Source organism: Trifolium pratense, linkage group LG1 (genome assembly GCF_020283565.1).
Source record: "Trifolium pratense cultivar HEN17-A07 linkage group LG1, ARS_RC_1.1, whole genome shotgun sequence".
NCBI lineage: Eukaryota > Viridiplantae > Streptophyta > Magnoliopsida > Fabales > Fabaceae > Trifolium > Trifolium pratense.
This window is the reverse complement of record NC_060059.1, coordinates 21217493-21240710: the sequence shown is the minus strand read 5'-3', so window position 1 is coordinate 21240710 and position 23218 is coordinate 21217493. Positions and strand designations below refer to the sequence as shown.

The following is a 23218-nucleotide window of genomic DNA, read 5'->3' as shown; positions in this document are numbered from 1 at the left end:
GAGCTAATTATCTTGTCCGGAATTAGAAGTCTGGACTAAACCCAATAGTGAAAAATATCACCCAATGTATAGATCTTCTCTAAACTATTTTAAAGAAAATTAGCTCTTCCCATTTTCTTTGGTAACTAGAGTGGCCTTTTTGGTTAAAGATAAACAGCTTCTACACAGTATATGATGGTGCATGCATCTTTTTTTCCGAATATGACATTGTATACTATTGTACTGTTGCACTTTCTATATGATGCATTAGCAATTATCTAAATCTTGCAAGCCTTAAAAAGATAGGCAATCGTTCCTTCATTATTTTGCAGAAGTACCACTTGAATCATCACTACCGGGTCCAGATCCTTGGCTTTGGCATCACGTCACCATTCTGGGATAAGGTTTTTGGAACGGTTCCCCCTCCATCAAAGGTGGATGCCAAGCGTAGAAGTAACGGTTGAGCCTGCATTTGTTCATTGGTTAATTATAGCAGATTGAGGAGTTTAGACAAAAAAAAGGTCAAGAATTCATGTTTGTAATTGTCTAATTTTCTTTGCTCCTTTGATGTTTTTTGAATGTTAACATGCCATCTTGTCTTAACATTATGTAAAAATCGATAATATGTATCAAATTTATTTGGTAGGTAAACTCTTTGTGCACATTCCTCTCTCTTCTAACTTAGGAAGGAACATTGACTACACAGTTGATGGCAATTAGGAAGAAGGCAGAAGGAACATTGACTACACAGTTGATGGCAATTAGCAAGAAGGCAGCCGCTACTGCTAATTGTTGAGCTTAAACAAGCAGCATACCTATGTGATGGGAATTCGTTGATAGTATGAAAGGAAACACAAAATTGTATGTTTGAATTGGTGACGAGTTTGGATAAATTACAGTGACACTGCGGTTTCATTTAAACTTTAATGTGTAGTTTTTGCTAAAATCAGAATGAGTTACCGGTGATTCTTCCAAACTTCGCTTCAATACAAACATACACACAGTGACAACATTGACTACCGGTGTAGTTTTTGTATGATATTTAACATCTTTTCCATTCAATGTGAAACTCTTACTTAGACTTGTCATTCCAACACATAGTACTATTAGTACTGAAGTGCAAATGGACCCAATTATTTATTTAAAAATAAATAAAAAATGAGTGGAGCTCTTATAGTTGAAGAAAAGACCACGAGTAGCTTGCCAAGCACACTATCATAAATTTGCACTATACCATGATTTTCTCAGTGCACAAAGTTGAGCAGAAATATATGCATAAAATCTTTATTCTTCGGTTAATAATAATTTAACATGTAAACAGATTTAACTTAATCATATTTGTGACATTGAAAATTTGATCTAGCATTCTAGACATAATCCCCTTTGATTTTCTCTTCTTGCCATCTACATTTTCTTACCAATTGGCCGTGGAGGGATACTCTGCTCATGCTAAAGAAATTTGATGGATCGACTTTAGTTTTCACATAATTAGTTTGAAATTCATTTTCTATCTTGTTTCTCAACCTATTTTTCACAATCTTCATAGCAGAAAATAATCTCTCACTTGTAGCAAATAATCAGAACTAACTTAATTAAATTTGGACTTTAGTAATGTATAATATATATTATCAAAATATTTTAAAGTAAATTGTTACAATTACTATGTTGTGGGTACATGTTTTGCACCAAAAGGTAGTTACTAATCTTTAAACACATCTCTCAAATATCAATTTATGTGTATATATGTATCTAGAACAAGTGTATCAAAAAAAAAATACGACAAGAGGGGGGGTCTCAGCCCCTACTTGCCCCCCCTTATGTCCGTCCCTGGACACGGGTACAAAGGTTGTTACCCAAACGGGTATGAGAATGGAGACATGTATTTTTTCAACGTGCGGGTATGAGAATATGTATCATAGTACTCTTACCATATCTTACCCGAATTTAATTTATATGCACCGTCGGTGTAAAGTTATTTTGCACATGCGTCCAATAATATACCGACACATCATGTATGGTCATTAAAAACACATGATGTGTCACATTCATTAAATGATGTGGCAACGCGTTATTGGATGTATGTGTAAAAAAAATTTACACCGACAGTGCACAACAATTAAACTCTATCTTACCCATTGTCATCTCTAATAGTCAAAATATTTATCATAAAATAATTATACAAAAATATTTTCAATGATACATCATAATTTTAGTCTAAGTTTTAATCTCCCAAAATTCTTATCATTGATATTATACAAATTTAATTTTAAATTTAATCCACCCGTGCGAAGCACGGGTAACACCCTAGTTAAATAAACAAATGAGTGTATCATGTACTATGCTTTGCTACAATGGTTGCAGTAATGGTTTTATTTTTGTCAAAAAAATCAAATGGTAAAAACTAAAAATATTATTAAGGTCTACAATGTACCACTATGTTGGTTCACCATATATAACCACAATGCCACCTATTAATAGTTAACGTTTTTCAGAAAAAATGGATGGAAAGGACCAATGTGACAAACAGTTATATTAATAAGGGACCAATTCGGACTATTTTTTCTTTAAGGGGCTATTATGAAACCTAAAATATCTTTAAAGGATAAATAAACTAATTAAGGTTTTTTTTTTGTAAAAATTTGAAAAGTATGAAGACAATTTGACAAAAAAAAATTTAGTATAATGGAACAAAAGGTTGTGACTGTCCTCGTGAGCATAACTCGGTAGGAACATCACCTTATATATGTTGGGATCGGGGTTCGAACCCGAGATTCTTCATTTATTCACTTTAATGGGTTAATTTCTAGCAATTAGACTACTTAATAAATAAAATAAAAAATTGTGATTTTATGTTATTATTTTGTGACTGTTCAAACTTGGTATTTGAATATAGGGTGAAGTGAAGAAGAAAATAAATAGTTTTATCGCCCACCAAAGATTGTTGAGGGAAACCCATGTAGGGTTGGGAACAGGCCTAAGCCTGGCCTACAATTATTTTTCAGGCCTGAGCCTGGTCTGCGACCTATCAAATGTTATTTTTTTTTGCCTGGCCTGAGCCTTTTAAAAGTCTGGCATGGCCTTGTAGCCTGTTTAAAAGTCTGTGTTACATTAAAGCTTCTCTATATAATTTTTTTAAATAGGCTAAACAAGCCTTAAAAAGTTCACATTTAAATTTTTATAATTTCTACAACATTAAGAAAAAACTAATAATATGATTAACACAATAATTAAAAACTAATAAAATAACAAATACGATTACGAAAAATAATAATTATTATAAATAATATTTTTTTATAAGATATAAATAATAATATTATATAAATAATTATTATTATAAACAGGTCGGCCTATTAGGCTTCGTAGGCCTTTTTAGAAGCCTAAGCCTGACCTATTTATGTAAACAGGCCGTTTTCAAAGCCTAAGCCTGATATTTTTAATAACCAGGCCAAGTCAGGCTTATACAGGCCAGGCCGAAGGCCCCTGTAGGCCGCCTGGCCTATTCCGAACCCTAAACCCATGCTTTGACTGCATTAAGCGCGTTGTCTTACCGTGGTTTAACGAGTTTAATGTGGAGCGTAGTGACGAAAATGGTGGGAATAAGTAAGTATTTCTTCAATATTATGGCTGCTTAAGTCTGATATTTACCTTTTCTTTTCTTGTGTTAAATTTTTTATTTTCGATGGTTAAATATGTTTTTGGTCCCTATAGTTTTCAAGAATTTTCATTTTAGTCTCTGAAGATTTGTTTCACATTTTTTAGTCCTCGAAGTTTTTTCCGTCATATGTTTTTAGTCCCTACTTTTCATTCAACTTGTGTATACTTTCACTTTTTTGAATATTTTTTTGTATTCATGTTTATAATATTATAAAAACATCTCCGATAAAAAATTAAATTTTTTTAACATAAGATGAATTATTTATGAATTTTTATGTGCAAAAAAATAAAAAATTCATATTTAATTCATATTTTGTTAAAAAAAATTAAACTTTTGTAACAGAGATTCATTCATATAATGTACTAAACAAGACCGCATAAAAAAATTTAAAATTTAAAATGGTATGCACGAGTTAAATGAAAAGTAAGGACTAAAAATATCGACGGAAAAACTTCAGGGACTAAAAAGTGTGAAATAAATCTTTAGGGACTAAAATGAAATTTCTGAAAAACTATATGAAACAAAATCATAGTTAACCATGTTTTTAAATGTTTGTGTTTCCATTCATTTTAGGACGTTCAATAGCTTCGAAGAGGTGGTTGCTGACTATGAAACCGGAGAATTACACCCAAATGACCTTAAACTAGCTTTGTCGGCATCATTGAATAAAATTATCGAGGTAATGTTTATTAGAATTAATATTTTGATATACATAAGTTCCAAATTAAATTTCAACAACAATTTAGATGGTTAATACAATTTAAATGTGTTGAGGAGTGCTAGCAACACACTCTTTAACAAACACACTCTCTTCTATTTGTTGAAATTTATATGAGTCTCATAAAAGTTATATGGATCCACATTTTTTTATGGGACTCATGTGAATTTCAACCAATAAAAAAGAGTGTATTGGAGTATGTTTGTTAAAGAGAGTGTTGCTAGCATTATTCAATGTTAGTATTTTTCTCCTTCATAAAGACTTGAACTTTGGTCCCTTTACATCTTAACTCGGTTGAGCTAGCCAACCTTCCCATAAAATATGTTGTTTATTATGTTCAGACGGTGGTTAATCAAATAGGATGGATTTCGGGAGAACCCGAGTTCGATTCCTGATGGAACAATTTATTGGTCAGTCTTTACTTATCTTGCAGCCGAACTCTGGACTACTAGGATCTCTTTCCCCTAACAATCAGAGGGTTATAAAACAAAAAAAAAAATACTAACAAGGTGTTGCAACTTATTAAATATCTACTCAACACAATCACAATTTTGAATGTTATCAATGACAATTTTTCAAGTGTTTATTTTAAAAGTACACTCTCCAGTCTCCACTGTATGGACTATGTTGACAGTGTTCTTACTCAAAACATCAAAACAATGTTTTAAAATGATTTTGGTACGCAGATACTTCAAAATATATGATGACATTTCAAATTCTTATAACTAACCAGCTGTTAGTTAGTCTACTTGTCATGTGTTGGGCTTGAAATTTCTATGGGGTGGTTAATTATTTTATAGCATATATTTTGGTGAACTTAGGAGTAAAATATTTCTTTCATTAGTCTTGTTTATTGCTAGTATAACTTACCCGTGCATTTGCACGAGTTAATGTTCAATGAAAAATATAAGATCATTTTTTTTGACGCATTAAAAATATGAATTATTAAAATTTTAATATTTTTTGATTTTTTAATTATTTATAAAATTAATTTTATATTTAATGTAATAATTTATTTAAATATGATATATGATAAATGATACGAATTTTGAATATTTAAGAGAGAAATGACGGAATAGAGAGTGATAGTGATAACATGTTAATATATTCTATATTATTTTGTAGATGAAGGTCAACATACTTTATTTTTATTTTTTTTGTTAATATATTATTGTACATTTTATGTTTTATGTAAATCAAGATGTATTTATTATTTTGATAAATTCAATTTCTTTTAGCACATTTTACACTTATTTTGCTATACGAAAAATATAATGAACGAATATACAGATAAACACGGTGAAATGTTCGAATATACAAAAAAAGATATTTTTTGCTTAATACTTCCATGTAGGTTTTTTTTTTAATCAAAAACCCCCAGGTAGTAATATTTTGTTTGGTACAAATCACCATGTATATTTGAATTTGAGTTATTTCCTTTTAAATTTATTTTTAATAGGTGCATTAAATACGATTAATAAACAATAATTGAGAAATGATTGAATTTCCAAATTAGCGAAATGTCAAGTAAAATGTAGGAAATAAATGTTGATTTGGGAAATAATAATTACAATAGATTAAGAGGATAAAATCAAAATCAACCAAAATTATGAACATAAACCTTAAGAACGACACGTAAGCAAATGATGTTTTAGAAGATGTCACGTAGATTAAATAAATTTTGGCTAATTAAGAGAATGACATGTAGAAAACTTTCCACGAGAAAAAACTCTCAAACATATAATATATAGATATCTCCAAAATTTTTTAAACATCCCTACATTTTAATTTAATCTAAGGACACAAGGTATTTATTCGGTGGTTGTTTTTAAGTCTATTTCTTCTAATTAAATTCTCAAGTTTCTCTTGCATAATTTTTGTAACGACCCAAATTTATTATTCACTATTTAAGTGTTTAATTATTTGGTGATGTGGTTTTTAAGTAAGATAGTAACTTTATGTTATTTATCGAGAGTTTTAGTTAACGCGCGAGTTAGTGAGAGTTAACGCGAGTTGGGCCAAGCGATTGGGCTTGAGGCCCAATGGGCCTTAGCATGTGAGGGGCGCCCATATAGGGCAAGGTAGAGAGAGAAAACTCATATTTTTCATTGTTCTTGAGAAAGCTAGAGAGAAGGGAGAGCAAGAGGAGAGCTAGGGCAAGAGCTTGGAGGGGAGATTCGAGGAGCAATCTTCGTGAGTTCGTCGGTCTAAGGTAAGAGAGTAGATTTCATATTCGTGGGTGACTCGAGGAAGGGGAGAATGTCGATTTCTCCTCACCCGAACTTCCTCCACCCCATTTTCGTTTTAGTTTGGATGGATTTTCTTAATGGAAATTGATTCTAAGGTTCATAACATGTTTAACATGCTCTTATCATGATGTATGAACGAATCTAATGGTTAAAAACGAGATTTATAAAGGATTAAACTCAAGAACTTAGTTCTTGAGAGTTTTGAGTAAAAGTGTTAAATCTCTACTTTTTCGTAGTAAAAATGGTAGATCGGTGAAATGAACCGTCCTTTTGTGTTTAGATATGTTTGTTGCACTTGAATACAAACTTATTTGAGGTTTATAACATGAAAAATGGGATTTTTGGGTGATTTGGTGTAGAAAACACAAGTTTTGAACTGTCCTGGCAGGAGGCACTCGCTAGGCCTTTGCTCAGCGAACATGTGGCGAACAACTCGCCACAGCTCGCTGCATGCTCGCCATGAGCAGGTGATCCTCTAGTGAGCTTCGCTAAGCCTTCGCTAAGCCTTCGCTTAGCGAACAGTACTGGACCAGCAACTTTTTGATAGTTGTTTTAAGTGCAATTAGGCACTTGTAACATGGATTTAAGGTATCCTAACATGCAATTAGGTGTTTATAACCATGATTAATTGTATTGTGATGATAGTTGTTGATTATATGTGTGGAATATAATTGTTGTTGATTGTGTTGATGATGTTTGTTAAAATGTCAAAGAAGTATATTAAGGTGTTAATTAACTTAATAAAGAAGTATATCGAATTATGTTATTCGATAAAGAAAGATATTAAGGTATAGTGTTATCTTAATAAAGAAGTAATGTTGGATAGTGTTCCACATTAGTAAATGAAGAGCTTAATGCTATTGATTGTGAGTGAATTCATGAAATACATACATGCATTCATGAATATATGTGATATTGGATATTCCAATAAAGAATGATATCGGATTATATTTATCCGATAAAGAAGGATATTAGAGGTGAGATACTCTAATAAAGAAGATGGTACCACATGCATTAGAGGTGTCTAGAGGACATAGCATGAATGTGAAGCATTAGATTGCATTAGGGATTTTGTGTGCATTTTATGATAAATGATGTTTGACACATACTTGGTAAATGTTGATTGTTAATCCGTATGTGAGGAGCAGAGTCCGTCATGACTATAAAATGAACAACGCAGGGTCCGTCATGACCATAATCTGAACAATGTATTCGTTGATGTTTTGGTATTGTCCGAGACGACGTGAAACTATATGTTTGGTGTATTTTGTGGATGATTGATTAGGTGATAAATGAAGTATATGCATGATATATGAATATGCATGAATGATGGTGATGTATATGTATAATGTATGATTATGCATGTTTTTATGAAGAAGTGTTTAAGTACAATTTACTTACACTTGTATATTATGAGTATGTTATCTAACTCTCTTTTATGTGTTATGTGATGGACCGTTGGGGGTCCAGATTTACAGGTTTTGTGGTATTCGATGTCGAGTCGTCGGTGAAGCTCTGCTCTGATTGTGACACGGGAAAGGGTTTTATATTGTATATAAAGTCTATTGTCTAGGTTGTTTTGTATAATCAATAAATACATTATTTGATTCAAAGATTTGTATAAACACTATTTTTACTAATTAATTACATTAGTATTATTTTGATAGAGGAGTGTAATACTCGAACCGATATTCAATAAATTAAATGTGATTTTCTGTTGCGTATTTTGAAAAAGATTTTACTAAAGGTAGAAATATATAAATAATGGGTTTGGGTGTTACAATTTCTATTAAAACTTTAAGATTCTACAATAGTGAACACCTACGTCGTTTTGGAATAGTTTTTTTTAAGAATGAGTTGTCAATTTTATGGATAGGTGTCCCTGTGAAACTCAGTCCGATATAATTCATAGTTTGGATTTAAGGAATAAAATAATTGAATTACATACTCTAATACTCCGTGTGATTGAATTTTAAGGAACAAATCCATGCTTTTCCCTAATTGACGGCAAAATCATATTTTTTTCTCGTTGAAATAAATTAGAGAGCTTTTTTTTTATAGAATTAATGAATAAGAGAATTACTCTTGCCTCTATGTGTACTCAATATATTATTAAAATGTACTCAAAATAGTGAATATTATCTTTATGTTCAGTTCATATTAGGATCTTCCTCAATATATTATCTTTCGCTTAAAAATAGCGAATACTTATGTAGAACTAATGATCTAGCGAACTTCTTAATAGATAACATAATAAGGAATATTATCAACCTTTTACATGATTCTGAAACCAACAAATTAAATGACAAACTCACTACAATAACAATTAAAAATAATATGAAGCAAATTACAAATTATAACGAAACTGTTCTTAATATTGATAACTTTGCAACAACTTCAGAAACGCATTATCAACAAAATGGCAACGACCCAAAGAGAAAAAAAATAGAATTTACAGAAAACTTTTGAAAAACACAACCATGATTCAAAATTGGTGTGAGATGTGTGAGAATCAAGAGCACTATTTATAGCTAAAAATGTAAGAGATCAAAATAATTACCCCCAAAATAATTACCCTCTTATTTTATGCATGCTGTAAACCTAAAAAAGTAATTGTGGATTAATACTCATCAATTTATAGTTTTATACAATTAAATTTGAAATTGAAATTAGAAACAAAATCACACAAATTGAAAGCCACAAATGAACAATAATGTACCATTCAATCACATATTAATTATTTTCGTTTTTTCTTATCTCCATAGGATTATGCCTTATTAATATTAATATTATAATTAATATTATACTATTATAATATTATGATATTATAATATTATATTAATTATATTAATTTATTTTATTTTATTTGTTTGAAATGGATACGTTTTATGTTATTTACAACATCATTTAAATATTATTGAAAAATAAACATTATTTTTTTTTATTTAAAGGTAAATTTCGAATTTTAATTTTTATGAAAAAAATCAAATGTGAATAAAAAGATTATAAAAATGGATTGGTCAAAAAAATATATAATAAGAACAATTCATAATGATTGTAAAGATAAATTAAAGAGAATTGGTAATGTTATTAAAAAAAATTAAAATGTATTCAATTGTTTCCTTTTGAATAATTATTTTTAAATTAGCATTAAATTTTGATTGAGAAGGACACCAAAGAAAAAAAAACATTCCTTATATGAGTACCACACATAATTTTTATTGAAGATATTCTCAAAGGTTGCCACATAGGAAAAAATGTTCTCACAAGTTGCCATATGGATTATGATAAATGAGAGGATGTCACATGTAAAAAGTGATCAAGAGAGAGAAACTCCTAAACATATAATATATAGATAGATATAATAGTATATAGATATAGATAGATATGGCACAAGCTAAATTATTGTTTCTTGGAAAATGCAGCCGGTAAGGAAACACTTTGAAAACGACAAGGATGCTATAGAGCTACAGAAACAATTCAAGGTCAGGCTTGTTTGGAATTAGTAAAATACATCAAACCATCATTTTAATTTAAATGTTTGTATATGTGTTTTGTCTATGAATATAACACTAAACTGAATTTGTCTTTGGTTTGCAGGCTTGCAAAATCCCCAAGTAATGTGCTGATTAAAGACTACAAGCTAATTTTATTTATTTGCCAAATAGGCATACAATTTTTTTATTATTTTTTACAAAAGAGGGGCAAAGCTCCAATAGTCATACAATTTTTGTGGTTACTATTATTATAGGATCTCAAAATTTCGATTCGAGGCCCAAAAAATTTTGAGGTCCGATGTCGTCACACACTTTACACTTGTGTGGAAGTCTGGCCTGCTATGTGGGTATTAAATCCATATGTACATTTTAGTGTTAAAAAAATTTAAATGAAATACATTTTAATACTTTTTTTTTACGAATCTTTAGTACATTTTTTAACATTTTGGTCCTTATCTTATTTATTTATTATAAAAAAAATAAATGATCTATATGTTACAAATAAAAAAAAATAAAGGATCAAAATGTATCGAAAGGGTAACTAAAATAAATGATTTGTATGCTACAAATTAAATATGATTTTCCTTTGCAAAGGAGCACATTAAAAAGTTATGGGTGTTTAGCCTCTCTCCAATACACTTGGTTGAGTTTGATTATAATAAATAGGCAAATACTAAATAGTGCCCCCAGTGCACTTTTTAAGCCCTTAAATAGTAAGCTTTTTATAGAATTTTTATCGGAATGTGTAAAGTCAATTCATTAAAAATTGTAGTGTTTAACTTTTTGAATAAAAAGTTTCTTTAAATAGAATGCTTAAAGAGTGCCCCGGAGACACTCGTTAGCAAGACCGTAATAAATAACATAAATAAAAATGCATCGGATAAAGAACAGTTTAAAAAACATATATATGAGTGAGTGATGATGGTGAGAATTGTGACCAACGAGAGAGATCTAAAGTTTAATTTTTATGCATATCTTCTTTTTATTACAAATATAATATGTCATATTTTCTCACTCTTCAAGCTTACCCTCATAGTTGTTTCTTTCCTTTTTTTTTTTTTTTTTTTTCCCATTGTACCCAAAAAAATATTTTCTCACTCTTTCTTCATCTATGTATTACGGAGTAAATTTTTGTTTTTTTTGTTGTCAACTATAAGATTTTTGAAGAAATGAAAAGGATATCGTGAGATGGAAAAGATAGAAAATCGTGAGAGGTAAAGTTTGAAAAGGAAAAAATATAATTTTATTTGTTTGAAAAAAGAAAGAAAAAAAATATGGACCACCCATTTAGGTAAAACACTAGTAAACCTACGGATACAAATATATATATTCAAGTGTCTAATCTTTTAACATGAATCAAATGGACATCACTTAGATGAAAAAATAAATAAACATGAATCAAACAGACTAAGATGAAAAATTAAATAAACATCTATAAAGACAGAAAATCAAAACAAATAATATCCTTAAAAAAATAATTTGGTAGGATGATTCTGGGTCAAATTTAACCTTAAATTAAAACACATGAGATTAAAAGAGAATAGGTATATCTTTATTTTTTATTTTTATACCGGAGAATAAGTATTTTTATTACTGCGTTTGATCTGCTAAAAAACAAGGGACTGGACTGGATAAAATTTGTTGTAATGTGTTTGATTTTAAAACTGTTCCTGATGGTGGACAAATTGAGACCAATTGATATGACAAAAACTGAAATTCATGTCCCCACAGAATCACGGGACAACTTTTTGTCCTCAGCACAAGTTGTCTAAAATACCAAAATAATGTTTTGTCCACCAAACAATGTACAACACAAAATTTGTTCAATACCTTAAATGTTTGTCATGTGATGTTTGTTGTGTCTTGTACTATACTATTTTGTCAAGTACTTATGTTTTGGGGATCAAATTGGACCTTAGGGCCTGTTTGGTGCACAGGATAAGAGACATGATATGATAATTGTATCATATCCTGTCGCAATCTAGTGTTTGGTGATACAACATGATATAATAAGTTAATCCTTAAACTTATCCTATCCTGTCTCTCTAGTTATAATTTTTATCCTGAATTTGAACTGGGTTACCAGCAGGATAGGATAAGAAAAAAAAAATTACTGATTTATTTTATAAAATATATTTTAAAATACATAAAATAAAATTAATAAAATATAAATAATAAAATAATTAATTTTTAAATATATATGTGATTTTCTCACATGGGTAATTTTGTAATTTATATATTCTAAAAAATCAAAATTTTACTAAAATTACAATATTTTAAAGTAAAATGATTATTAAAAAATTGACAAATAGGGATATTAATTTAAATTTTATAAAAAATTAAATATAATTCTTTTACAATAGTAGTTTTATTATTTACGTATGAGATATATCATATATTTATTTGGCTTATCTAACATGTATATATTATTGAGTTATTTATTTGATCATGATTCATATAAAAAATTAAACTTGATTATTTTCTCATAATTTTTATTTGAAATTATATAAAGGTATTTGATTACTTATTCATATTTTTTATTTATAAAATTTAAAGTATTACAAAATAATTTTAAAAAAATAACAATTGTTTTACAATAGTAATTTTGTCATAGTCATTTAAATATGTTATATATCTTATCATATTATTATGAGCTATTAAAAACAAAATATAATAGTTATTATGTTTGTTTTCCTGTGTGCACCAAACACAGGATATGATAACTGAGTATAACTGTTATCCTGCTGTTATCATATCTTATTCTTATCCTGTTTTATATCATATTCTGTCATTATGCTATCCTGCGCACCAAACAGACCCTTAATATCTCATAAGATATATAAACTAGCGGTGTAAAATAACACAGTTATTCGAAACATTTTTTAAAAATAATTTTATCACACAAGTTTTTCCATTTTCTCTTTTCCAAAATAATTTTTGAAAATAGAATTATCAAACAGACTTTTTATTTTTATTTTTTAAAAAAGAAAGAGTTTTTAAAAACAAACAACAAAAAACCAAAACGCGAATCAAAGTCAAACACATTCAATTAAACGTGAATTTTGAACGGAGAAACACAAAAGGTATCAACCGTTCTTCCGCCGCAACCCCACCGGAAAGCAACCGCAACCCCCACCGGAAACGACGTAAAAAGGTATCAATTTCAGTACTTTCTTACCTGAGTAATTAATTATCCTAGTTCTAAAATTATCCTAGTTCGTTGTGTTTGATTTAGGGTCAAGTGGGGAATGAGGTAGAAATTTAAAAATTCAATTGATGAACCTAAAATTAATTATCCTAGTTCTTTGTGGTTGACTTAGAGCCCATTTGTTTCAGATTTTTTTTCAAAAAAAATCACTTTTTTCATTTTACTTGTGTTTGTTTCAAATTTTTTCAAAAATCATTTTAGTAAAAAAATCATTTTTTCTTCAAAATGAAAAGCTATTTTCAATAGCTTTCTTCAAAATCTATTTTTTTTTTAAAACCATTTTCTATAAAAATAGATTTTTGTGATTGTAAACAAACGAAAAATAACATGGATGGACTGTAGGGGTGATCCAAAATATTGAAGAATGTGTGTCCTAGGAACTGCTAATATACCAGCTTGGCGTAGAGATTTTAATTGTGTTTTCAATTAAGAAGAATGCGTGTCCTAGGAATTGCTATGTAATTATTGACCCCTCTCTTTATTACAATATTGGCAGGTTCTGTATTAGATGGGAAGTGAAGCTCTTAGATGGGCGGGAAGGCATGGATGTAACTCCGGATCTGCTCATGTCTCTCCGTGCCAAGTAGCAATTGAGAAGGCTCAAGCAGAGCTTAGGTGACGGAAATGAATTTTTTTTTGCGTACTTTTGACTTTTTAGCGTTTTTTTCAAGTGCATTAAGGATAACTCATGCTCTTTGCTAGCAGGCAGGAGTACGACGTTCGTGAAGAAAGAAGAAGGCAGCTAGAATTTCTTGAAAAAGTATGGAAATTTATATCTTTTGCACTTCATTAAAACACAATTTCAATGTAAATGACCATCACTTGTGTCTTGTAATTGCAGGGCGGGAACCCTCTGGACTTTAAGTTAGGGAATGCTGTTGCTGTTAGTGTTCAGTCTACTTCACTCACTGATCAACGTCAAGAACAGTTTGTGACCAGGTTGGCAGCTATTCTGTTTTTCTTTCATATTTTGTTATTCCTTCATTTTATCAGCTGTACATGCAACTTATCTTATTAGTATGTTAATTTTCTTAATGATGCAATATTGCCGCTTTCTTTTGCCCCCCTCTTCAGTGAAGCAAAAGGTAGTTTTGTATTGACTGCCTCCCCTCATGGTGATTCTGTCGACAGCTGTGCTAGACCAGGTGCTCCTTCTTTTGATCCAGAGTCCTGTTGTGCGCAAACTAGTTTAGCTAGAGATGTAAATAATGATACTGTTATGCGTACTCATACAAAAAATGCTGATGCCAATGGAACTGCTTTTGAACAAACTATATTTGAGAAGAAACTAAGTTCAACTGCTTCTGAAGCTGTAAAAGAAAGGAGTAAGACAAACATTGGTGAAAATGGTACTACTACTAAGAATGAACATGCTGCTGGATATGTAAACTATTCTGGTAGTGGTAGTATCATAAAAAATGAAGAAGACTTCCATATGAATAGTTCTAGCATGCAAAACAAGTTGAAGGATTCTTCTAGTATTAGAGGACACCATAACAATGACTGTACTGTAACGAAGGCTGATAAAGGGGAAAGTGTTGTCATGATGGATCGTTCGAATTCTACCAAGCAGAAGAGGATTATGGAGTTATCTGCTCCTATATTACCCTCACCGATCCTTCGAAAGTGTCCTTGGGATTTTGTCCTAGAAGAAATGGCATGGTTGGCAAATGATTTTGCACAGGTTTTATTTTCTAGACCTATCCGTGATTTCCTGTTGTACCGTTACCCTTTAAATTTACTAGATATTTGATTTTCAATATATCACTTATCCACCAAAATGTGATTTGTAGGAGCGTCTTTGGAAGACAACTGCTGCTTCAGTTTTGGCAAATGCTGTCATGCAGTTTTGGGATTCAGTTGAGTTACTACTTGACAAAGATATTGCTGACCATGAGAAAGTTGATTCGAGTGAATCTTCTAGGGATAAGCGGAAAAACTCTGAAATGGTGCTGGTTTTTTTTCTTGGACCTTTTATTCTGTCCACTCAAAAAATTATCCTTTTATCTATACATAGGTCAATGGCCGTCACTTCGGTTGACGTGGTCATAGGACTGAACTGTTATATGGATTTGTTTCATTAGTCACTCACATGAGAAAACATTCCTTTTGTAGTCAAATGATTTTACAGCAGTGTATTCACTTGTGTGTGTGTGTGTATGTCTATGTGGCTTTAGATATGTTATTTTTGTAGTGTGTAAACTTCAACAAGATGCTTAGATGTTATGCTATGTAGGATCCTGAATTTAGTGACTTTATGTGTAAATGTCTATTAATGGTTGGTTGTTAAAGTTCATTGTTGTTTTATGTGCAGAAATGATGAAGCTAATTATGGTTGAAGTTAATATTTGATTGTATTATTTATGCCTATAACCGAAAAATAAATTTTGTAATACGTTTGGAGCTGATTTACATATAGTGAAGATTTGTATATCTTTTAGCCTTACTTGAAGATATGTTTGAACTGTTCATTATTTACTGTTTATTAATTTTGATTATTATTCTCATTTTTTTGTTGCATGCCTGTTGCATGATCTGTGTTATTTGAGATACTTCCTTTAATTATGAGGTTTTGTTTTTGTTGACATTATGAGATGTTTGTTAGTAATGCTTGAATGTTGGTGATTTTGGCCAGGAATCAAGCAACTGCATGGAGGGACAAAATGCCCGAAAAATATTTGGACTCAAAGTACATTTCTATGCTATGCGGTATATAATGGATAGAAGGTCGCATGAAATTTCTTCTCAAACAGAAGGACCTGCATCTCCTGATAAGATATCTGATTCCGGTACTGTTGACATGTCACGGGTGGAAAATCTTACAGAAGTATGGACCAAGTTACATTTATTTATATGATTAGCTTATTAATTTTGTAGATTATTGACTCATTTCTCTCATGTTTATTAAGTCCACAGTATATGGTTCTTTCAATATGGTTAGCTTATTAATTTTGTTAGTATATTGATGATTTTAGTATATTTGGACTAAAATTGATGATTTTGTGGTTTACTTTTTACTAGAATTCCCGATGTGCAAAATATAGACTTCCCGATGTGCATGAAAAAGAAAAGCCAACAACATCAGGTCAGCATGCTGGAGGAAACGATGCGGGTAAAGTAAACAATAGTCAAATTATTTCGTTATTATTTTTATTACTTGCATGCGCTTTTTCTACTTAAATTTGCTTGTTTTAGAGTGAAGAGGGCGAAAGAAAATGGTGTAGACAACATACAGTAGCTTAGACTTTTGATCTTAAACTTAAAGACAATGTCATTCATAGTTTTTTGTGGACCTAATATATGCAAAGTTTAAGAAACTCTATTAGGATTCGATAAGCGCAGGTTATTTTCAAAACTAAAATTTTAAACTCATTTACCATCTCAAATGCACTTCAATGGAGTTAAATCAAAACTATGTTGTCAATAGCGGCTGTTGCGGCTGCTATAGCGGCGAGTCGCGTCAAAATCAAGGTCGCCGATACAGAGCATGGCGGAGCAGAGTCTTCACATATCTCTTCACTCTTCACCTCATAGACATAACTCCATTTTTATACGCAAAACTTACTTTTGAATAATAAAGAGTAAACTAAAGATATCAATGAAGCAAATTGGGAAAGTTATTCAATTCTATGTTGAATCAATTGGAATTGAAAATAACATCAGAAGATGATTTCACCCAAATTTCCTGTCCACTTCAAGTGTAAATCATTGCTTCTACAATAATTATTTTGATTTGTGATACTTGCAGGTTTTGAAGTCGGTGAGAGAAGTTCTACCGACAAATGCTGCAACATTTGTTGGAAAGGTGTTGAAGAAATTGTGAAATATGGATTATTTCCTAATTGTGATCATCTTTTTTGTCATGGTTGCATTAGCCGATGGAGATGCAATGGAAGCGCTTGTTGGAAGATAATGAAATCATGTCCAACATGTAGGGCCTTTTCGTTCTTTGTCATTCCAAGCACAAAGTGGCTTGCTGGTGATGCCAAGGCAACCTACATCAAGAACTACATGCAACGATGCAGGTTAGTTTGTTGTAACTATCAATCTCTGTGTATCACTGTCAGTAGTAGGCATTGGAGTTCAATTAGGAAACTGGCTTTTAAACATAATGAAATCCTCCCAAGTTGCATCTTCAATCGCCTTACCCTTCCAATGGATTAACAACTTTGTCACCTCTGCTCCTTACTTTTGAATTTTTCTGTCAGCTAATACTGCCTCAGGTTCATACAATTCTACCTGCTGTCCCTCCATATGGTGTGGGCAATTCTTCTTCATGATATTGTCCCATAGCCTTCTTCAACAATGACATGTGGAAAACTGGATGGACTCTTGACCCCTCTGATAGCTTCAATTTATAGGCCACAACTCCAACCCTCTCCACAATGGGATATATATGGCTCATAATATCTTGCAGCAAGCTTAGGTTAATTCTAGTAACCACAGAACTCTGTCTATGGGCTCTAAGCTTCACAAACACCCATTCACCTACTTCAAAACTTCTGTCAGTTTGTTTCTTATCAGCTTGAGATTTCATTCTGTCTTGAGCTCTGATTAAGTGACCCCTGTAAAATCCTCCATGGGGTGTGTCATGGAATTCCTTCAATGTTGTTATAGAACTGAGCTCCACCACTTCATGCATTCTAGATAATGCATCAGCCCCCTTATTCATCTTGTCTTGCTTATAAACTATCTCAAAATCATATCCAAGAAGCTTGGCTGCCCAGATTTGCTGTTCTGCAGTGGAGATTCTCTGTTGTAGTAACTGCTTCAAACTCTTTTGATCAGTTGACACTATGAATTTCCTTCCAATAAGGTAGGGTTTCCAATGTTGTATAGCTAGACCTATGGCCATCACTCATTCAGTTGTTTCTCATATGCAGACTTGGTCACATTCCTTACACCCAGAGCCTTGTAAGCTACTGGACGCTTCTCCTGTATCAAAATAGCCCCTATTCCACCACCTGAGGCATCACATTCTATCACCAAAGAACACTAGAACACTAGAACAAAATTCCTTAACAAAGGGCTGAAAACTTCATTCAAAAATGTGGAGGGTGCATTCATTATCCTGAATGGTATCACCAAGAACTTGTAATGTCCTTCGTGAGTGCGAAAAGCTGTCTTAAACACATCTTCTTTCAGCCGTACTTGGTGATATCCAGATTTTATGTCTAATTTAGAAAAAAAATCTAGCACCATGTAATTCATTTAACAACTCTTCTATGACTAGAATAGGAAACTTGTTCAGGGATTGTTACCTTGTTCAAAACTCTATAGTCAATGCAGATGCGCCACGACTATCTTTCTTCTTTGCCAATATCACAGGACTTGAAAACGCACTGGTACTGTGCCTAATAATCCCTTTGTTCAGCATTTCCTTCACTTCTTTCTCGACATCATCTTTATGGTGATGGGGGTATCTATAGGGTCTTACATTCACAACATTATGTCCTTCAACCAAATCAATAGCATGCTCCTTACCCCCGAGTGGAGGAAGGCCTTTGGGTTCTTGAAATACTGAGGAGTAACCATGTAATAATTGCTCCAGTTCTGCTTGTTGAGCTCCAGTCATTTGAGACCCCATCTGTTCATTCTCTTGCTTCTCCAAACCCCACAATGAAGTGTCCTTCATCTTATGGGATTTATTACATACTATGTTTTGCAAAACCACCATGATTTATTGGAGCTTCCCAATCCCTGAAGCGCGACCCACTCCTTCTTGCTCCAAAAACTCATCACTTCTACACCCAACACCACATCTATTCCCCTAAGCTCAAATAAATGCATATCTGCTTGTATCTCAAAGTTCCCAATCTTCAACTCCAATTCTCTACACACTCCTTGAGTTGTGGGCAGAAACCCATCTCCCAGCTTGATTTTCATTTAAGACGCATTCTCAACTGGCCAATCCATTTTATACACCAACCTCTGAGATGCAGCAAGCTCATCTCCCCCGACTCTTCATCTTCCACATCATCTAACTCCACCACCAATATCTGGCCGTCTTGATCTTCACCCTCGTCTTCGTCAACCACTAGAACCCTCAATTGCTTGTCTGGGCGCTGGTGCATTGGGTGAAATTGCCCACCACATTTGAAACAGGGGCCTTGCAGTCCAGTCCTCTTTCTATCGTTATGGGCCGATCTATCTCCCTTGGGCCCAACTACACTGCTCTTGGAACCCCCACTTGATCCATTATCCCTTCCTTTGAGCATTACCCAATCTGAATTATTTCTACCCGTGCCCTACAATCCAGGTCGGTATGACCCGTTTCCAGATCTGTAGCCCCGACTAAAACTCAACCCGCTTCCTCCCCTTATCTCCTTCTCCACAGCGCGAGTTACTTGTAATGACTTTGCACGATTCATAGCCCCCATCGCTGCAAAGCTTCGAACTCTCCCTCTGATCTCCGTTTTCAATCCATGAAGAAAATATTTGTCAGACAACTTGGGAATCTGAGCCGTCAATTACATGAACTACGTAATGTATTCCTCCACCGTACCGTACTGTTTGAGTTCAGTCAACTGTTCGTATACATCTCCGTCAACCATCGCCATGACCTCCATACCTCGTTAGTAACGCGTCCTTCAGTTTCTCCCACGATAGATCTTCATCTTCTCCAATCAAAGAATTGAAGAAGTGAATAGTAGCTCCTTCCATGCACAACTGAGCTAAACTAACCTTCAACTCCGGCGACATCTCTTGTACTAGAAAGTACACCTCAGCACGCGAGATCCACCCAGCTGGATCCTCGCCTTCAAAAGCCGGTAACTCTACCTTTTTGACAGATTGACGAAACTCCGTCAATGTATCACCTCGAAGGTTGTTGAACCCCGATCCAGACACAACCACCTTCTCTGGTACTTTTCGTCACATTGAATTGAGTTTAAGAATGATTGAAGTGTCTACAACATAATGGCCATTTTTCTGAGATGTGCCTAAAACGACAGAGGTTCGATATTATTTTTTTATTTTACATAAACCAACAAATGGCCATTCTATTATACGCTTTACCCAAAAAAAATTACTGACCTGAAAGGAAAAATTAATATGTAAGAAGATATTGAAAAATAAGCATTAGTTCATTGAAAACTAGTGACTCCACCTCACAATTTATATTAGAGTTTTCGCGTATAAAATGGAGAAGCATTACATTATAAATGAAGATGGTTTAGTTGAAGGAAGATCAACCTCTCTAAATATACAAAACTGTAAACAACGATTTAGAGGTCAATTATATGGATAGAGTTTGATCTATGATAAAAAGTTATGGCGTCGTTTAATCCATGTAACCGGCCCCACCTAGTGGGATAAAACTTGGTTATCTCGTTGTTAATAACAACCACACCCAAAATATTATATTAAACCCATATATAACTGCCTAGTTACTATCTTCTCATCAGATAGTGTATACATGTTAATTTTCTATACAATTTAGCTACTTGAAAACAGAACAAATATATTGTATTCTGGACTGCTACACTGTGACTCAAAATGTGTATTATTGCAGTTCCATTGACTGCAGATATTTCCTGCACGGGGACGGATACTGTCCTCAGAGACATCACTGTTTCTACAGGGTACACACTACGCTTATACTTAATTTCTATTCTTTTTAAGTATTTTTTATTTTATTTTTTATTATTTTCTAATACATTTTAATATTATTCTATTCAGCATGTGGTGCATCCGGGCACATACAGATGGATGCATCATAGGTCACCACCACCACCTCAACCTGAGGTTGACGAGGAAGTGGCAGCTGATACGATTACTGGTATGATACTCTTTATTTCTCTCTATTGTTTTAATATTTGATCATGTATATTCGTAACTTTCTATTTTTGATTTTTCTTAATTTAGATTTTGAAATCGGTATCCGGCCCGAGGCCAAGGACCGAATAATTCAGGGGACAATCCCACCTTCATGTATATCTTGTAGTTTTTTTTTCTTCTAATTTTGAAATTAGTATCCGACCCGAGGATCGAATAATCCTTGATGGACTACCACCGTCAACTAACGGAGGACTCAATTGAAATCGGAGCAATTCTCTGCATGGACTTGTCTTGCACAGAAATTGACACTGGAAATATTCGAACATGAGACTTACAGAGGAGCACACTCCAAGGTCTCAAGTCTACTCTACTTGAGTCTAGGCATTTATATCGTGTAATATTTTTTTTTGTTTCTAGGCATTTGTTTTAGGTTTAAGCTTGAATTGGTTTTTTTTTACCGTAGCTTGAATTGGTTAGGCATTTATATTTTGTAATATTTGTTTTTGTTTCTGGGCATTTGTTTTAGGTTTAAGCTTGAATTGGTTTCCGAATGTTATATAATGTGGGGGGTTGTGCCTCCTTCCAGTGTTTTGGACGGTCCTGACATTCTTTGTATCATATATTAATTAATTACTCTATTTAAAAACACAGTTTTTAGGCTAAACCATCCTATCTAAGATCGATGATCAAGATTGAAAACTGTGTAACTGCGTGTAATAATTACAGCAGCGAAGCTTGATCCCAAAATTTACACAATAAATATCACCACAAACATAATTTTAAATTAATTAATCTATTTAAATATACTAAATCAGAGCTTACTTTCATTGCTTTTTTTTTTTTCCTCTATCTCTACTTTTCATGTAGGTGATGATGACCTTTCTGATGATGATTACTACCAGTATGATGACGACTCACAGCCAGACTCGTATTCGTAGTTTTTTTTTTTGAACAAGCCAAAATACTCATTTTCATAGAATGGTTTGTTACTCGCATTACAATTTTATGTTGCTTCTATATTTTCATTGTTTTTCTTTTTTTTCATTAATTGATTGATGTTTGTGAAATTTAATAATCAAACAATTTGGGAATAAAATACCGCAGTGTCGTATTGATTTGCAATGCCGGATTTTTCTTTTATTATCTGGTCATTAAGCAACCTGAATTGTTTCTCCAATTTATTGTTGAATTGATTTTGTCTACTTTATCATCAAGACTAGTCATAGTTCACTTGGTGACCAAGTAAAGATCGACCAACGTATTTTTAACTATGCATAAATTATAAATAGGGAGTGGTTATGGTGCATAAGCTTTTTTCTTATGCACTATGCATAAATAATGAAAAGTGTTTAACGCACCCCCAAATTTTCTCGCGTGCCCCCAATTTTTCTCACGCACCCCCAATTTTTTCTCGTGTGCCCTCCAAAATCATTTTTGTTGTAGAATTGTTTCACATTAGATGTACTTATAATGCCAAAACCATTTTTACTGTTGAATGGTTTTAGAGGGTAGTAATCCAAAATCATTTTACTTGTGGAATGGTTTTTTGTTATTTATGTTGGGGGTGGGGGGTGCGCTTAGCAATTTGGGGGGTGCGTTAAGCAATTTGGGGACGCACTAAGTAAACGGGGGGCGATAAACAATCTGGGGGGTGCAGTAAGCAACATGGGGGGCGCATTAAGCAAACTGGGGGGTGCGCTAAGCAATCTGAGGTATTTATGCATGGTGTGCATAAGCAAGGCTTATGCACCATAACTTATGCCTTATAAAGAATCATAATAGGATGACGACCCGTATGACAACTTTCGACAATCGACACCATCAATAGAAATTGGCATTTAACTATCAAAATTTTAATCTCCCAATTTTTTTTAATTGTGCAACTTTGGCCCCTTTAATTTTAAGTAAACACTACAATATCCAATTTATATTGTTGGGCAATGCCATGTTATATTTTTATGTGAATTTATACTTAAAAAATTTACATCTTAAAAGGGATTTTACCTAATTGAACCGATACCTAATATAAGTTGGATAGCAAAAAATTCACCTTAATTTTAATTGCAAAATATTAACCCCCCATATTTAGCCCTTTTGCGTTTAATAGTACCTCATTTTAATTTTTATCAAAAG

General features: G+C 32.5%; 2 protein-coding genes and 1 long non-coding RNA gene across 6 annotated transcripts; all 3 read left to right on the top strand.

The window, feature by feature from the left end:
- Window positions 1-22: 22 nt before the first annotated feature.
- LOC123912839 lies at window positions 23-1060 on the top strand. Its single transcript, XR_006811470.1, has 2 exons — window positions 23-500; window positions 626-1060. It is a non-coding gene; the product is annotated as an uncharacterized LOC123912839 (long non-coding RNA).
- A 1601-nt stretch (window positions 1061-2661) lies between these two features.
- LOC123890096 (tyrosine--tRNA ligase 1, cytoplasmic-like) lies at window positions 2662-10222 on the top strand. Its single transcript, XM_045939640.1, has 6 exons — window positions 2662-2688; window positions 2899-2940; window positions 3515-3579; window positions 4208-4313; window positions 10027-10086; window positions 10202-10222. Exons 1-6 carry the CDS (start codon window positions 2662-2664, stop codon window positions 10220-10222), a joined length of 321 nt encoding a protein of 106 aa, XP_045795596.1.
- Window positions 10223-13102: 2880 nt separating this feature from the next.
- Window positions 13103-22244, top strand: LOC123922180 (chromatin modification-related protein EAF1 A-like). Of its 4 annotated transcripts, none has more exons than XM_045974927.1 (12): window positions 13103-13252; window positions 13803-13921; window positions 14012-14066; window positions 14148-14245; window positions 14381-14990; window positions 15100-15255; window positions 15942-16133; window positions 16328-16418; window positions 17055-17331; window positions 20820-20889; window positions 20987-21086; window positions 21173-21749. In XM_045974927.1, exons 2-12 carry the CDS (start codon window positions 13815-13817, stop codon window positions 21265-21267), a joined length of 1851 nt encoding a protein of 616 aa, XP_045830883.1. In that variant the 5' UTR covers window positions 13103-13252; window positions 13803-13814; the 3' UTR covers window positions 21268-21749. The 4 variants fall into 4 exon arrangements, with proteins under 4 accessions (XP_045830883.1, XP_045830887.1, XP_045830894.1 ...); XM_045974931.1 differs by lacking the exon at window positions 21173-21749 and adding an exon at window positions 21953-22244 and having other exon boundaries at window positions 13123-13252; XM_045974938.1 differs by lacking the exon at window positions 21173-21749 and adding an exon at window positions 21953-22175 and having other exon boundaries at window positions 13123-13252; window positions 14438-14990.
- Window positions 22245-23218: the final 974 nt, after the last annotated feature.

What these genes read in the sequence shown, in the direction of transcription:
- LOC123890096 (XM_045939640.1), top strand. Translation starts at nt 2,662, where the DNA reads ATGGAACAAAAGGTTGTGACTGTCCTC. An exon ending in TTGAGGGAAACCCATGTAGG is followed by an intron (nt 2,941 to 3,514) that starts GTTGGGAACAGG and finishes GACTGCATTAAG; the next exon opens with CGCGTTGTCTTACCGTGGTT. An exon ending in AGCTACAGAAACAATTCAAG is followed by an intron (nt 10,087 to 10,201) that starts GTCAGGCTTGTT and finishes TTTGGTTTGCAG; the next exon opens with GCTTGCAAAATCCCCAAGTA.
- LOC123922180 (XM_045974927.1), top strand. Translation starts at nt 13,815, where the DNA reads ATGGGAAGTGAAGCTCTTAGATGGGCGGGAAGGCATGGATGTAACTCC. An exon ending in AAGGCTCAAGCAGAGCTTAG is followed by an intron (nt 13,922 to 14,011) that starts GTGACGGAAATG and finishes CTTTGCTAGCAG; the next exon opens with GCAGGAGTACGACGTTCGTG. An exon ending in TGGCAAATGATTTTGCACAG is followed by an intron (nt 14,991 to 15,099) that starts GTTTTATTTTCT and finishes TGTGATTTGTAG; the next exon opens with GAGCGTCTTTGGAAGACAAC.